Below are 16,368 nucleotides of genomic sequence, written 5' to 3'. Positions count from 1 at the left end.
TACCCTTAGACTTGGCGGTGACTTAGTGTCCCCATGAGGTATAGAACACTGAGCCAATCACGGAGCAACACTGTATTTTCTGCTGGCTTGCCCCACCACCACAGAAAGCACTTAGCTAGGCTGAAAAACTTGCATTTTGGAGCTGCCTTACTCAAGAAAACAAAACAGAGACCATGCTTGTATGCGGCTATATTAACTAAATTATATATTTTTTGGTACATTGTTTGCAAACTGATATGTGACACGTATTAATGCAAAAATAAATTTTTTTGCTAAAAATGTGGGGCTCAAAACAGGTGGGGGTGTGCCACTGATACTTACAAGCTCTTAACCAACAATACAGTTCATAAAATAGAGCTAAGAAAATATTTACTAAATAAACTAATGTAAAAAATAAAAAGTAACGCTATAAAATTCCATAACAATAACGTGGCTATATACAGGGGGTACCGAGTCGCGGGGGTACAGGTTAGTCGAGGTAGTTTGTACATGTAGGTTGAGGTAAAGTGACTATGCATAGATAAACAGCGAGGTGGCCATTTGATTAATTCTTCAGCAGTCTTATAGCTTGGGTGTAGAAGCTGTTAAGGAGCCTTTTGGATCTAGACTTGGCGCTCCGGTACCGCTTGCCGTTCGGTAGCAGAGAGAACAGTCTATGACTTGGGTGGCTGGAATCTTTGACAATTTTTTGGGCCTTCCTCTGACACCGCCTACTATATGGCAGGAAGCTTGATGTTTGCAAATGTATATATATAAAAAATAAATACCTTCCAAAAGGACAACCATCTCTGTAGCTCTCCACCAATCAGGCCTTTATGGTAGAGTGGCCAGACGGAAGCCACTCCTCAGTAAAAGGCACCTAAAGGACTCTCAGACCATGAGAAACAAGATTATCTGGTCTGATGAAACCAAGGTTGAACTCTTTGGTCTGAATGCCAAGCGTCACATCTAGAGGAATCCTGGCACCATCCCTATGGTGAAGCATGGTAATGGCAGCATCAGGCTGTGGGGATGTTTTTTAGTGGCAGGGACTGGGAGACTAGTCAGGATCGAGGGAAAGATGAGTGGAGCAAAATACAAAGAGATACTTGATGAAAACCTGCTCTAGAGCACTCAGGACCTCAGACTGGGGTGAAGGTTCACCTTCCAACAGGACAAGGACCCTAAGCACACAGCCAAGACAACGCAGGAGAGGCTTCGGGACAAGTCCTTGAGTGGCCCAGCCACAGCCCGGACTTGATCCCGATCTAACATCTCTGGAGTGACCTGAAAATAGATGTGCAGGCACTCCCCATCAAACCTGACAGAGCTTGAGAGGATCTGCAGAAAAGAATGGGAGAAACTCCCCAAACACAGGTGTGCCAAGCTTGTAGCATCATACCCAAGAAGACGCAAAGCTGTAATCGCTTCCAATGGTGCTTCAACAAAGTACTGAGTAAAGGGTCTGAATACTTACAGTAACAAGTCAAAAGTTTGGACACATCTACTCATTCAAGGCTTTTTCTTTAATTGTACTATTTTCTACATTGTAGAATAATAGTGAAGACGTCAAAACTACGAAATAACACATGTAGTAACAAAAAAAGTGTTAAACAAATCAAATTAGATTTTAGATTCCTCAAAGTAGCCACTCTTTGCCTTGATGACAGCTTTGTATACTCTTGGCATTCTCTTAACCAGCTTTGTGAGGTAGTCACCTGGAATGCATTTCAATTAACAGGTGTGCCTTGTTAAAGTGTTAAATCAAGTGTTATTTTTTGTACCAGTTCATAAACCATGTGCCATGGAATTGGTACATCGAAAATCTCTTCCCATTTATTTTGCAACCTCTATGGCGCAGCTGTCCACATTTTTGTCCTCAAATGAAACTGGTATATTTTTCTATTTATGCCAATTTTTTTCAGCCAATTTGTATCTTTAATATATGGCAGACAAACAAGTTCCCTACCTTCTCCCTTTTCCACTTGCCTCCTACATTTTTGTGATTATGCTGCAATCAGTTGGTTGTAAGTTTGGATTGAGCAGACATTCTGATATATTTTCGATAACTCCACCGTTTCTATTCCTAATATCGTTAATAAATATATTACTTTTTCTTTATTCCATAAAGAATGTTTTTTTAATTCATCACTATATTTGAGTTTAACCATAACATTTGTTGTAATATTTGTTATATCTTTATGGAGGATAAAACTGCAATTTTAACCAGCTTTTTACGGGCTTGTTTAAGAAAGGCGATACTTAAAAACAACAACATTTTCAGTAAATCAGAAATGAGGAGCTGTAATCTGTATAAAAGCAACCAAAAAAAATTTTGAACAAAGGATTAGCCTTTAATAATCTACTGGAGAACCATTTGGGGTTTAAGCATAACTTTTGTATGAGTGAAGCTTTTGGTGAGAGGTTTAAAGATTTAATTTTGAATAATTTTAGCCCCCCAAACTCATATTCATGATATAATTAGGTACGCTTAATTTTGTCTGGCTTAGCATTCTAAATCAAATGAAATCTGTTTTGCTCATGATTTCTACCTCTGGAGTAGGTAGAGCCATTAGTAAGTAAGTAAACTGGGTTAGGACCAAAGAGTTAATCAATGTGATTTTTCATGAATAGACACGTAGACTATTACAAACACACAACATATGTCCCATCAGCCATAATCACTTTATTCTGTATTGATATGTTTCTTTACTTTATGATGTCTGTTTACTTTGCAACAGACAAAATTTGGCAGCTTGTAGAGAATAAATCCTCTTTACATCAAAAACTCCATATCACTGAGAGGATGTATAGACAGACTCTGAACAAGCTGTAAGTGGATGTGATATTAGTTTGATCATGTTCGGATTTGCTCTCATTCACATGACATTGGTGTTTGTCCTTTCACAGGACCAAAGCCCTGGTTCAAGGCAAACACGAGGAAAAGCAACATGTAAGTAAGCCTAAGTAAGACAGCCTGCCAACTACTGATCCATAATCGCTCAATAGTAAACTAAGCTTCCAAGTACTTAAACTAAACCATAAGCCCCAGTATCAACACTCCTATTGGGTCATATTTATGTGATCGGATGTCTTTGCACACATTTCTAATGCATTTCTAATGGGTTCTAGTCACGACTCGGTGTCTGTCCGTGTCCTTCCTCTCGGTCTTCATCCTCAACTAGCCTACCTGGTTAAATAAAGGTGAAAATAAAAATTAAATAAACTTTACATTCTATGAGACTTAAACCTACAGCAACAACCCTTTTTTGGGCTGTTGAGTGTTTATGCCGAGCTCACGTGCTCGTCGGAACTTCCTACTTTCTAGTTGTGATGTCGAAAATACGACTTTGCTTCATTCCTGTGCTTTTTGGTCAGAATAATTATTCAACCAATACGATGTTAGTTAGCTTGACAAGCTAGGTGACGTTGGTAATAATAAAGTTAGCTAGCTTGCTTAACATTGACAGTATGGCCAAACTAGCTACATTATCAAATGTCAAATGTAGCCTAATTATCCATATTGATAAGGTTGTAGTTATCTTTTGGTTGAAAAGGTAAAAGGACAGTGGTGAAACGTCACAACTCTGAAAACAAACCTCTCTCAGTTTCCCAAATGTAATTTCGATTTGGAGTCTTTCAAGTGAACCTTCCTAGTTGGAACTAGGAAGATTCGATAACTCCGATAGCACGTGAACTTGGCATTAGTCAATATCTACTCTTATAGGGACATTGTGGGCAGTTGTCTATAAGTGCTGTGATTTTCTTTCTAGGATTTTTCAACTAACCTCAGAGAAGCAGAAAATAAGCAAACCTGGTTTCCTGACCAAGACCACCCCCAAGCCCCTGAAAACAAACAAGACCAACAAGCCGTCCTTGAAAAACTGCAAAGTCCTGAAAGCCTTCAAAGCACTAAACATCTTCAAGAAAATTAAGAAATGAAGGCAATGCATACAATTGCAAATTTGGTGTAATTATTATTTCTCATACAGCTGCAGTACTGAAGAGTGGACAAACGGGGGAGCCAGAGTACAATAAATGAGTACTGATTCATTATTCCATCAAACAATGGATAAATCTTCTTTAGAATCAACTAAGCTAAGTTGGACACGTGTTTTATGGAAACTTATGCGGTAGGTCTCCTTAGACATCATCCAACTATTTAAAAATGCCTTCGTCTGCGGATGCCTGCTCTGTTGCCTTAAGGTAAGATACAAGTCCATAGAGCTTAACTGCCAAGATCTCCATGGAAGTCACATTTCCCATTAAATACCAAAGCCAAATGGTAGGCCTATGAAGTAGTCTATTATCTAGGTCTCCATGGCTATTTTGGCGACGGGAAACACCCACGTGAAGGTCGATGTGTCCTCACTTTGCAACACAGACTCAAGAAACCAAAACATCTGCACATTTTGACATCCGTGGATGGGATGGTTCACTTGAATGCTTTGTGCAGAAGCACGAGAAGGACAAGAGCGGACGAATGCATGTCTATTGGATTGCCATCATCATGTAGGAATCGTGTATTCAGAAGGACATAGGCTATGGTTTGGACTTGTCAAATGTGTAGGACATTTTGCGTTTATTCCTTACTGATACCCAGCTAACATTGTCATTAATGCAAAATTGGACTTGTTAATGGTTCAATACGAACATACCAGATATCATATCCGACGATGGCTTGTAGTATTCAACGTGGATATACAGTATAGTGCCCAACAATGTTGCAACCATGCCACAGCGTTGTGTAGCCTATTATGATAATGCTACCTATAGAAAAAACAACAACCATTAATGAACGACTTGCACTAGCCTATTCCACCACAATAGGTCGCTGTGTGACCATTTTTCCTCCCTCTCTAACGATGGTCCTGAGTGGACTGCTGATGAGTTGATGACATTCTGGATGTTATTCTCCTCTCTCCTTGGCCTGGTCTAGGCCTGTGGCAGAGGCCAAATGATGGGCATAATGGTCACTGTTATTGCAAGCCTTTTAGAATTTAGTTGTATGACCAATTTGAACGTTTCGTAGACTTATAGCAACAGATAAATCCTCATCAAATAGCAGGGGTTTGGGCGTACTGTGTTTGGGAAAACCCAGCCTATGTTAAATTATTAAAACGTTAATAGTTTAAAGGCTTCTTGCAGCCCAGGGGTTGGAGAGAGATGGGCCATTAGTTCCGCTTCATTTGACTCTGTAGCGCACGGGCATTGGTAGAATCTCGCTGAATAGGCATCTGTAGCCTACGCAAGCAGTGCTGCTGTGTAGTACTAGTAGCCTAGTAGAAGCAGCAGCGAGACGAGGAAGGGAGCAGAGCCTTTGCTGGCGTATACATTGGATTTGCAATAGACAAACGCGTTGTAAATCTGGGCGAACGTCGGCGCTTGAACCAGAGGAATAGTGTGGACCGTTCTGAAATGGCAGCGGAATCGACCCGGAGATTCACGAAGAACCTGCTCAAGCCCGGGAGTGCGGCGGAGATAAGGCAGACGGCATCCAATGCTGTCAGGCATTCGGCAGTGACGGTGGGTCAATGGGAAAAACAGGTTATAACATAACAAGGTTATGACTGTACCTTATTCAGTAATGCTGAGTAGGCCTATATTGTTAGAGCTCAACGGTGTAGTTTTTTTCACTCACCTTCCCCCCTGTACCTACAATGACGCTATAGCCACCCATTGATTTTGAATTGATTGTTGGAGATGCGAGCCGCACCATTGCGCCCAGATCCTGACGAACTTGACATTCATAATTGTGTTAATGCGATTTGGGTTGAATGAACACAGCTGCTAAATTTGAATGGTGATATCAACTGGGATATGCCTGCAAGTTTTCGGTGAAGGGGAGTTTGTCTTGATGCTGCGAGAGACAATGTTGCATTCATGTAAAGGATTTTCTTGAATGGGCTACAATGTTGCATTTGAAGAGGATATGGGTTGAGGTTGTGAATGCGTATTCTTAGCATTGCCCACCTCAACGTTTTAAATGTAAGGTGATTTGCTGCTCAAATCGAAGCAGCCGTGTATTCTCCAGTGATTTTCGGAGAATATGGGTCGAGGTGGTGAATGCGTATTCTTAGCATTGCCCATCTCAACGTTTTAAATGTAAGGAGATTTGCTGCTAAAATCGAAGCAGCCGTGTATTCTCTAGTGGTTTTCGGTATTTTCCATGCTGCCTCCGGGAAATAAATAAATAATGGACCTGGTTGTAGCCTAGTCCTTATCTTTCCGCGGGAAATGCCCTCCTGCTTCAAGCTGAAGACACTGAATGACGTACGCGGCAGTAACATCATCCCAGTTGTGTGTAAATTAATAAATAAAATAAATAATAATAATACAAATACAAAAAAATCCATAATACAAATAAAACAAATTCAATCACACATTTCGGTTGGATTGACATTTAATTAACATTAATTGGCTCTGGCAGATTTTGTGTAGTGGGTACCAGTGGAGGCTGCTCAGAGGAGGAGGTGAAGGACCATCCTCAGTCAATTTTATAAAAAAAAATAGTGAAATATTAAAAAGTTATATTGTGATAGGAATATATTTAGTATAGTTTTATGTCACCTAACCATTGATTAAAACACACTGTTTTGCAATGAAGGTCCACAGTAGCTTTTACAGCACTCTCTGGGGTAGCATCATGGTGTAGCCAGAGGACAGCTAGTTTTAGTCTTCCTCTGGGTACATTGACTTCAATACAAAACCTAAGAAGCTCATGGTTCTCACCCCTTCCATAGACTTACACAGTAATTATGACAACGACCGGAGGACGTCCTCCAACTTATCAGAGCTCTTTTGCAGCATGAACTGACATGTTGTCCACCAATATAAGGACCAGAGAATGAATCTAGTACTGAAAGCATAAGCTACATCTAGCACTGCAGTGCATAAAATGTGGTGAGTAGTTGACTCAAAAAAAAAATACAATAGTTGAACAGTTTTGAACAAATTCTTCCCTTTAAAAAATGACTTAGAAGCAGAGAGCTATATATTGTTGTATTTCTTTTTAAACTTTCACCTACTTGGCCAGAAAATGCAGCTAGCTAGTTTAGCCTAGTCAAACACCTGGCTCAAACAGCAAGGGATGCTATGTTAGCTAGCTGACCATGGCTATCCAACAGTGGAAGTTTTCCAAGTCTTTTAGAAATGTATTGCCACCAGGGCCCACCGGTGTAACTTCTAAACTGCTTTCTGTACACCTCGTGATTGTTTTCTAACGTTTTAATTCTAGTAGCCATGTTGACTAGGACGTTAGCTAATATGGTGACAATGTAGGCTGTGAGCACTGTAGAGCGTGTAGATGCAAGAAGGAATATACAATGAGCAAAGTGATCATGCTGTTTGTATGTCGCTGCTATGAACATGAACTGTGTTTACGGGTGATCAGGGGTGTGTTCATTCCACCAATTCTGTTTAAAACATGTTCCTTAAACGGAAGCAAAGGGAACAAAATGGGGATAAACATACCTGAATTTGTCCAACAGAAGCTCTTGTTTGGTATTGAATGTGTCACTGTCTAGCACCTTGATTACTAAAATATTTCCATATGTGTTCTAAACTTTTATTTGTAAGCTAGGTTGTAGCAACCTCATGATGGGTATAGGAAACATTTGAGTATCATTATAGTTAGCCTAAACCTAGCAATGTTACATTGAACTGGATGAATGGAATATGAATGACAGTCATCCAATATGCTGTAATAGAAATAAGGCCATGCTCATGAAAAAAACAAACATCGTCCTCCCTCACCTTAAACGGCACCGACCGCCACTAGTGCCTATCTATAGGGCTGGCCTGTGTGTGTTGTGCTTGAGGTGCATGCTAATATCTCAGCTTTGATTCTCAATTCTCCCTTATTTTTCTCATCTCTCCTTTTATTTTCAATCATTATTTTTGAGACAGATCTTCACTATGGGTTTCAATGCTATTCTCTCTGCTTTTATCAGTACATCAGTGTTGGATGTGTGAGGTGTTAGAAATGATTCTGAGGTGTCTGTCACCCTGGCTGTCACATCAAGTCTTAACGTTACTGCCACCACAGCTCTGAAATTACATTTGTGGTTTAAGGTGAAGTTTCCCCCAGATCTTGGATCAGTATTGCATTTTCCCCAGTAATGGTTAAGGTTAGGATTGGGGGAGGGGAAGCTGATACTAGATCTGTACCTAGGGGCAGCGACAATTATAGAGGAGTGGGAAAACCCAGTGACTCACTTTCATTATGACAGGTCCTTGCCCACCATTTGTGCCAAGCCTGTATAGTACCACACACACACACACACAGTGCTAGGATGTGACAGTGTTTGACACACACACACACACACACACAGTGCTAGGATGTGACAGTGTTTGACACACACACACACACACACACACCACACACAGTGCTAGGATGTGACAGTGTTTGACACACACACACACACACACACTGCTAGGATGTGACAGTGTTTGACACACACACACACACACACACACACACACACACACACACAGTGCTAGGATGTGACAGTGTTTGACACCTGATATCCCCCTGATGACTCACCTGACAGGTAAAGGACAGGACAAATCCTCTTTCCCTCTCTGTGTGAGCATACATTGTGTGAGTGACTGTGTGGGGTTGCATGTCCGTGTGTGTGATGCCTAGTCTCCCTGATGACTCACCTGACAGGTAAAGGGCAGGACAAATCCTTTTTCGCTGTGTGTGTGTGTGTTGTGTGGGGGGGGGGTTGCTTGTCCATGTGTGTGATGCCTAGTCTCCCTGATGACTCACCTGACAGGTAAAGGACAGGTATTACAGGTCTTTAGATGTGGGGATGACATATGTACAATGTAAAGGAACAGGTGATGTAATGTAGTGATGTCTGTGTGTTTGTGTGTATGAGCATACATTGTGTGTGTGACTGTGTGGGGTTGTGTTTGTGTGTGTGTGTGTGTGTGTGAGCGCGCGCGCGTGTGAGCTCATGCAGTCGTACATTGTGTGTGTCAAAATCTAATCAAATCAAAGTTTATTAGTTGCGTACACAGATTTGCAGATGTTATTGCAGGTGCAGGGAAATGCTTATGTTTCTAGCTCCAACAGTGCAGTAACATCTAGCAATTCAATAAACAAAAAATGTAAATACATTTTAAGAAATATCAGAACAAGTAACATGAGAACGAGCCATGTCAGAGTCCGGAATACACCACCGTTCAAAAGTTTGCGGTCACCTAGAGATGTCCTTGTTTTTGAAAGAAAATCCTTTTTTTTTGTCCATTTTAAAATAACATCAAATTGGTCAGAAATACAGTGGAGACATTGTTATTGTTGTAAATGTATGTGGACACCTGTAAAAGTATGTGGACACCTGGTCATTGATATGGAGTTGGTTTTGCTGCTATATGTCCACCCTTCTGGGAAGGCTTTCCACTAGATGTTGGAACATTGCTGTAGGGACTTGCACAAGAACATTAGTGAGGTCGGGCTCTGATTTTGCGCGATTAGGCCTGACTCGCAGTCTGCGTTCCAATTCATCCCAAAGGGGTTTGATAGGGTTGAGGTCAGGGCTTTGTGCAGGCCAGTCAAATTCTTCCACACTGATCTCAACAAACCATATCTGTATGGACCTCGCTTTGTGCCAGGGGGCATTGTCATGCTGAAACAGGAAAGGGCCTTCCCCAAACTGATGCCACAAAGTTTGAAGCACAGAATCGTCTAGAATATGTATGCTGTAGCGTTAAGATTTACCTTCGCTGGAACTAAGGAGCCTAGCCCGAACCATGAAAAACAGCCCCAGACCATTATTCCTCCTCCACTAAACTTTACAGTTGGCACAATGCATTGGGGTAGGTAGAGTTCTCCTTGCATCCGCCAAACCCAGATTCATCCGTCGGACTGCCAGATGGTGAAGCGTGATTGATCACTCCAGAGATTGCATATTCACGGCTCCAGAGTCCAATGGCAGCAAGCTTTACACCACTCCAGCCGAGGCTTGGCATTGCGCATGGTGATCTTAAGCTTGTGTGTGGCTGCTTGGCAATGGAAACCCATTTCATGAAGCACCCAACAAACAGTTATTGTGCTGACGTTGCTTTCAGAGGCAGTTTGGAACTCGGTAGTGAGTGTTGCAACCGAGGACAGTTAATTTTTTACATGCTTCAGCATTCAGTGGTCCCGTTCCTAGATTTTTCCACTTCATAATAACAGCACTTACACTTGATCCTGGCAGCTCTAGCAGGGTAGACATTTGATGAACTAGGTGATGATCCCTGCTGTAGGCTATCTCGTCATTCTTGGTAATCAGGCCTACCACTGTTGTGTCGTCAGCAAACTAGATGATTGAGTTGGAGATGTGCATAGCCACGCTGTCATTGGTGAACAGGGAGTACAGGAGGGGGCTGAGCACGCACCCCTGTGGAGGCGGATATGTTGTTGCCTACCTTCACCGCCTGGGGTCGGGCTGTTAGGAAGTCTAGGAACCAGTTTCACAGCTTGGAGGGCACTATGGTGTTGAAGACTGAGCTGTAGGTGATGAACAGCATTCTCACATAAGTATTCCTCTTTTCCAGGTGGGATAGGGCAATGTGCAGTGCAGTGGTGATTGCATCATCTGTGGATCTGTTGGGATGGTATGACAATTGTAGTGGGTCTAGGTCTAAGGTGTCGGGGAAGGTGATATTATTCTTAACTCTCAAAGCACTTCATGATGGCAGAAGTGAGGGCTACTGGCCGATAGTGTTTTAGTTCAGTTACAGTACCTTACACAAGTATTCATCCCCCATGGCGTTTTTCCTATTTTGTTGCATTACAACCTGTAATTTAAATATTTTTATTTGGATTTAATGTAACGGACATACACAAAATAGTTTTTAATTTGGTGAAGTGAAATGGAAAAAATTACTTATTTCAAAAATTCTAAAAATAAAAGACGGAAAAGTGTTGCGTGCATATGTATTCACCCCTTTTGCTACGAAACCCCTAAATAAGATCTGGTGCAACCAATTACCTTCAGAAGTCACATGATTAGTTAGATTGCACACAGGTAGACTTTATTTAAGTGTCACATGATCTCAATATATATATATATATATATATATATATATATATATATATATATATATATATATATATATATATATATACATACATACCTGTTCTGAAAGGCCCCAGAGTCTGCAACACCACTAAGCAAGGGGCACCACCAAGCAAGCGTTACCATGAAGACCAAGGAGCTCTCCGAACAAGTCAGGGACAAAGTTGTGGAAAAGTACAGATCAGGGTTGGGTTCTAAAAAAATATCAGAAACTTTGAACATCCCACAGAGCACCATTTAAATCCATTATTAAAAAATGGAAAGAACAAATCTGCCAAGAGAGGGCCGTCCACCAGGCAAGGAGGCAAGGATGGCATTAATCAGAGAGGGAACAAAGAGACCAAAGATAACTCTGAAGGAGCTGCAAAGCTCCACAGCGGAGATTGGAGTATCTGGCCATAGGACCACTTTAAGCTGTCCACTCCACAGAGCTGGGCTTTACGGAAGAGTGGCCAGAAAAAAAGCCATTGCTGAAAGAAAAAAATAAGCAAACAGGTTTGGTGTTTGCCAAAATGTGGGAGACTTCCCAAACATATGGAAGAAGGTACTCTGGTCAGATGAGACTAAAATTGAGCTTTTTGGACGTCAAGGAAATGCTATTTCTGGCACAAACCCAACTTCTCTCATCACCCTGAGAATACCATCCCCACCGTGAAGCATGGGGGTGGCAGCATCATGCTGTGGGGATGTTTTTCATTGGCAGGGATTGGGAAACTGGTCAGAATTGAAGGAATGATGGATGGCGCTAAATACAAGGAAGTTCTTGAGGGAAACCAGTTTGTCTTCCAGAGATTTGAGACTGGGACGGAGGTTCACCTTCCAGCAGGACAATGACCCTAGGGGAAACATTTAAATGTCTTGCAATGGCCTAGTCAAAGCCCAGACCTCAATCCAATTGACAATCTGTGGTATGACTTAAAGATTGCTGTACACTAGCGGAACCCATCCAACTTGAAGGAGCTGGAGCAGTTTTGCCTTGAATAATGGGCAAAAATCCCACTGGCTAGATGTGCCAAGCTTATAGAGACATACCGCAAGAGACTTGCAGCTGTAATTTCTGCAAAAGGGGACTCTACAAAGTATTTACTTTGGGGGGGTGAATAGTTATGCACTCTCAAGTTATCTTATTTCTTGTTTGTTTCACACAAAATATTTTGCATCTTCAAAGTGGTAGGCATGTTGTGCAAATCAAATTATACAACCCCCCCAAACATCTATTTAAATTCCAGGTTGTAAGGCAACAAAATAGGAAAAATGCCAAGGGGGTTAATACTTTTGCATGCTACTGTACCTTCAGTTTCTTGGGTATAGGAACAATGGTGAACATCATCAAGCAAGTGGGGACAACAGACTGGGATAGGGAGAGATTGAATATGTCTGTAATCACTCCAGCCAGCTGGTCTGCACATGCTTTGAGGATGCGGCTTTGGCCGGCAGCCTTGCGAGGGTTAACACACTTAAATGTCTTTCTCATGCCGGCCAGAGAGATCGGGAGCACACAGTCCTCATGAGTTGCATTGTTTTTCTCGAAGTAGGCAGAGAAGGTGTTTACCTACCCGGGAGCGAGGCGTCGGTGTCCGTGACGTGGCTGGCTTTACATTTTAGTAATTTAGCTAACACTCTTATCCAAATCGTCTTACATGCTGACCAGACCAGATACGTTGTGTGTGCGAGCGTCGCAAAATAAATGTAGAAATCCATGTTATTCAATTATTGTACCCACACTGCTCGAGAGCGCCAACGAGCGTCTGCGGTGCCAAGGGCTAAAATAGAAATCAGTTCTATTTCTGACGCAGATCGCGCTGAAAGTCCTGCCTCTCCCATCTCCTCGTTGGTTATACCCACGTGGTTGATTGAAAGACGAACTGTTGTTGTGGTAATATTATGAAAGTTTAGATGCCAATCACAATATAAATTCAAAGATGAAAAAGCCTGGAAGGAGGAGAGATGACTAGAAACGATTCGGTTGGCCGTTTTATGTGTGGATTAATTGGCGGAGTAGAAGAACTTGTGCATTTCAGGTAAAATAACAACTCAATGTTTATATCCCAGGACAAATTAGCTAGCAACAGCAAGCTAACTAGCTAAATTGCCATACATGTTTAATGCTTTTCGACCTGGACCCAAATTAATGTAATTGGTTTGGGTTCCGTGTTACAGGAGCAATAAATGGGTTAAGAGCCTTGCTCAAGGGGACATCAATAGATTTTTCATCTAGTCGGCTTGGGGATTCAAACCAGCAACCTTTCGGTTACTGGCCCAACTCGCTTAACCGCTAGGCTACCTGCCGTGGTGAACAGGGTTTACAATAGATTATATTTTGATATTGCAGGTTCACCATCAGCGGTAGTTTTGTTAGTTTCGCTTTAAACAAGAATGGTGTATATGGTGTATATTTTTAGAAATATGGGGTAAAGTTGATCATTTCATAAAGATGAATCACTTTTGCGAGGCGCACTGCAAGGCCTAAGTGGGAGGAAAAGAAGCGCCCACTAAACTTCCAAACAGTCAAAACCATTCCAATTTTGATATAGGGTTGAAATCCAAAGTTGTGCTATGTATTAATAGCAGTGGCGAACCTTGACTATTGGAGCTAGGACCTCAGTTGTGGAAAAAAATCTGGCGTCATAGATAGAGAACTCGGATGCCTGTGTATACAGAGCATGACTTGAGACCTTTCTTTTGCAAATATCGATAGCAGGAACCACGTTAGAAGAAAATACGGTTGTTCCGCTTCAAAGCAGCATTTGCCAAAACATACTGTCACTCAAATAGTGGCGGAATGAATTCAACCACACAACTACTCACATTGTTTCAAGACCACGACAGTATATGCTATCAGAGAGAAAAGAGTTGCGCTGTATTCGATGTTCTCCTGCATGCAACATTTTGTTTTTTAAATGCACCACAACACTAAATGTCATGTACCCAGTACTTCCAATTGCAACATCATTACCTTTGTTTTTACCACACAACCAGTGATCTAAAGTTAAAATAATATTTTACACATTGTATACAAAATGATATGAACGAGAGAGCAGAAAAAAGCAAACTGTAGATGAAAACATAAAGTCCACTCACCATTATGATTATCATTTAAAAACAATAGTCCATTATCCTGTCCTTCTTTATGAAACGGGCAATGGCAGGTTCATATAGCTTGTCTTTTGATTTTAAATCCGAAAGAAGTTATTTTTCGATTGAGATCAAGGCCAGGGCTGACAGTCGGGCCTGTCCAGTGGTGTTCCTGGAATATGTCTTGATCCTTTTTAGTGCAGAAAATGTTCTTTCTACTGATGCAGTGGACACTGGAATGGTCAACACTAGACAGGTAAGGAGATACAATTTGGTGCGTACTATCAGTTAATCTCTTCTGCTGGAGGAAGTGGAGCGGATCATCCGGGCTCTTACCCTCGAAGTCAGACATTGAGTACATAACGGTGAGTTCTGTTTTAAGCCGCGGCAAATCAAATTTAGGGCCATAGCTTTCCTCGAGACAGGAGAATGCAGCGTTTGGAAAGTGGCGTTTCCCTATATATTGGGAACTTTTGTGGGGCAAGGGACATGAGCCTTTCATGGTCATTGAACCTGTTTCTTAGCTGAGTGACAATGTTGTCGATGATCGCACTGTGTAGCTTTTGATAATGCCCGCGAACGTCTCCTTGCTTATGTGTTGTCCTGCGCCCCCTTGGAACTCCGGTCCCACTCAGTGTTCTCGTAGATGGAATCGAATGTTCCTTTTTCCCTCTCTGTGGTGTTGCAGAAGTCGTCCACCCTGGACAAGCAGAACACCATGTCAAACTCCCTGTTCTGCAATATTCCAAACAACACATCGGAGTATGCAACTATGGATTAGAACGCGGATAGCAGGAAGCAGAACTCGAAGCTTGTCAGGTGCATCCTGTATCCATCTGCGCTGTGAACGGTGTCTTCATCAAAGTCATCGGGATGGTCCACTATGACATGTATTCAAAGAGTTCAATGAGTTCCGCCTTTTTTTCACACACAGTGCAAACTAAGCGTGAGAAGTTCCATTGTGTTGGCGCCACTCTGGGTTGTCTTCGCTGGCATATTTCATCCAGTAGTTTTGTTTATTTGACAGATCTTGAGAAAAATACTGCTAGGCCACCAAGATGAGAAAAAAAATTGCATTATTTTAGTTTACCAGCACCTTGTGACATCACCAGATTAGGAGTGTGCGCATAGCAATTAATGAACGGAGTTTGCGGGATAGTTTCTTTCTCCTTGGATTGTACTCCGTTTATACCAGAGGCCATGACTGCGGCCCCATCTTAACACTGTGCCTCAACTTTGGCCGTGCATTCACACTCCTTTTTAAAACGCTGATGATTTGGACAGAAAGCCTTCTGCCCATTTATCCTCAGTTACATCCTCAGATTTGAAAAGCCTTTCCTTCACACCACCATCGGTAGTGTCTGTCGTCTCTTCAACCATGATGGTTACAAAGGGGGTTTTCAATTCTTCCATCATGACATCTGTCATTACATTCATGACAGCGTGTATCAGGTCATTTAGGATTTTGCTGGAAGTGCCTGTGAACACTGTAGCCGTAGCTAAATCAGCCAAGAAATCCAGCATTTCCAAGTAGTTTCCCTTATTAGCTGATTCTTTACCCTCATCATGTCCTCTGAATGCTAATTCTTGCTTGCCTAAAAACACAACCGCATGAATAAGGCACTTTAGAATCTCCCTGCTCATTAAGGTCTACTCTTGTTTCCCCAAATGTTTTCAAACTCACTGTAGCTCGCAGGTGTGAAGTTGAGATTTGGTGTCGAAGTGCTGACTTTGTCAAACAGGCTAAGTCTTTGAAACCAGTTGTCCAGGTTGAGCTGTTATCGGTGCTGGAGAGTGGGCGATTCCAACAGTAAAGCTTTTTTTGTCAGCTCACAGGCTCACACGGATAGCGCTCATAATTATTAACTTGAAAATGCCTCTCAAACCTCTTTCCTCGTTGCACCAAATCATGCAGTTCAGGAGTTGGTCTCCCGGTCTGTACAAGATTGAACTTTTCATTTAAAGTTAGTCTTGAAAAGGGAGACGCTAATAATTTAGCCACCACATCGTCCCCAATTACTCTCTCTGCAATTGTCATCGTTACATACACTCACTGCAAAAATCTAGCCAGCTAGCTAGGCTCAAGCGTGAAAAAACAAGATAAGGCTCTGAATTAGTGATGTATACTTAGGCCCTCTAGAGGGCCTTGAGGCATCATACAATTGTCCCACCTATTACAAGACAATTTGTGATTGGTTGATTCTACTGTCATTCCAAAATGCTGCTCTAATTGAAGTCAATG

At 41.8% G+C, this 16,368-nt stretch overlaps 1 protein-coding gene across 4 annotated transcripts in view; it reads left to right on the top strand.

The window, feature by feature from the left end:
* Positions 1-4,875: 4,875 nt before the first annotated feature.
* Positions 4,876-16,368, top strand: part of dock10 (dedicator of cytokinesis 10) — a 179,709-nt gene continuing 168,216 nt past the window's right edge. For all 4 annotated transcript variants that reach the window (XM_090218088.1, XM_090218084.1, XM_090218087.1 and 1 more), the window contains exon 1: positions 4,876-5,505. In XM_090218088.1, the coding sequence (XP_090074214.1) occupies positions 5,398-5,505 (108 nt within the window). In that variant the 5' untranslated portion in view covers positions 4,876-5,397. The remainder of the gene's footprint in view (positions 5,506-16,368) is intronic.

This window comes from Oncorhynchus mykiss, chromosome 24, assembly GCF_057628025.1.
Source record: "Oncorhynchus mykiss isolate SJ-2025 chromosome 24, ASM5762802v1, whole genome shotgun sequence".
In the NCBI taxonomy this organism is placed as follows: Eukaryota; Metazoa; Chordata; class Actinopteri; order Salmoniformes; family Salmonidae; genus Oncorhynchus; species Oncorhynchus mykiss.
This window is presented reverse-complemented; position numbering and strand designations above follow the sequence as displayed.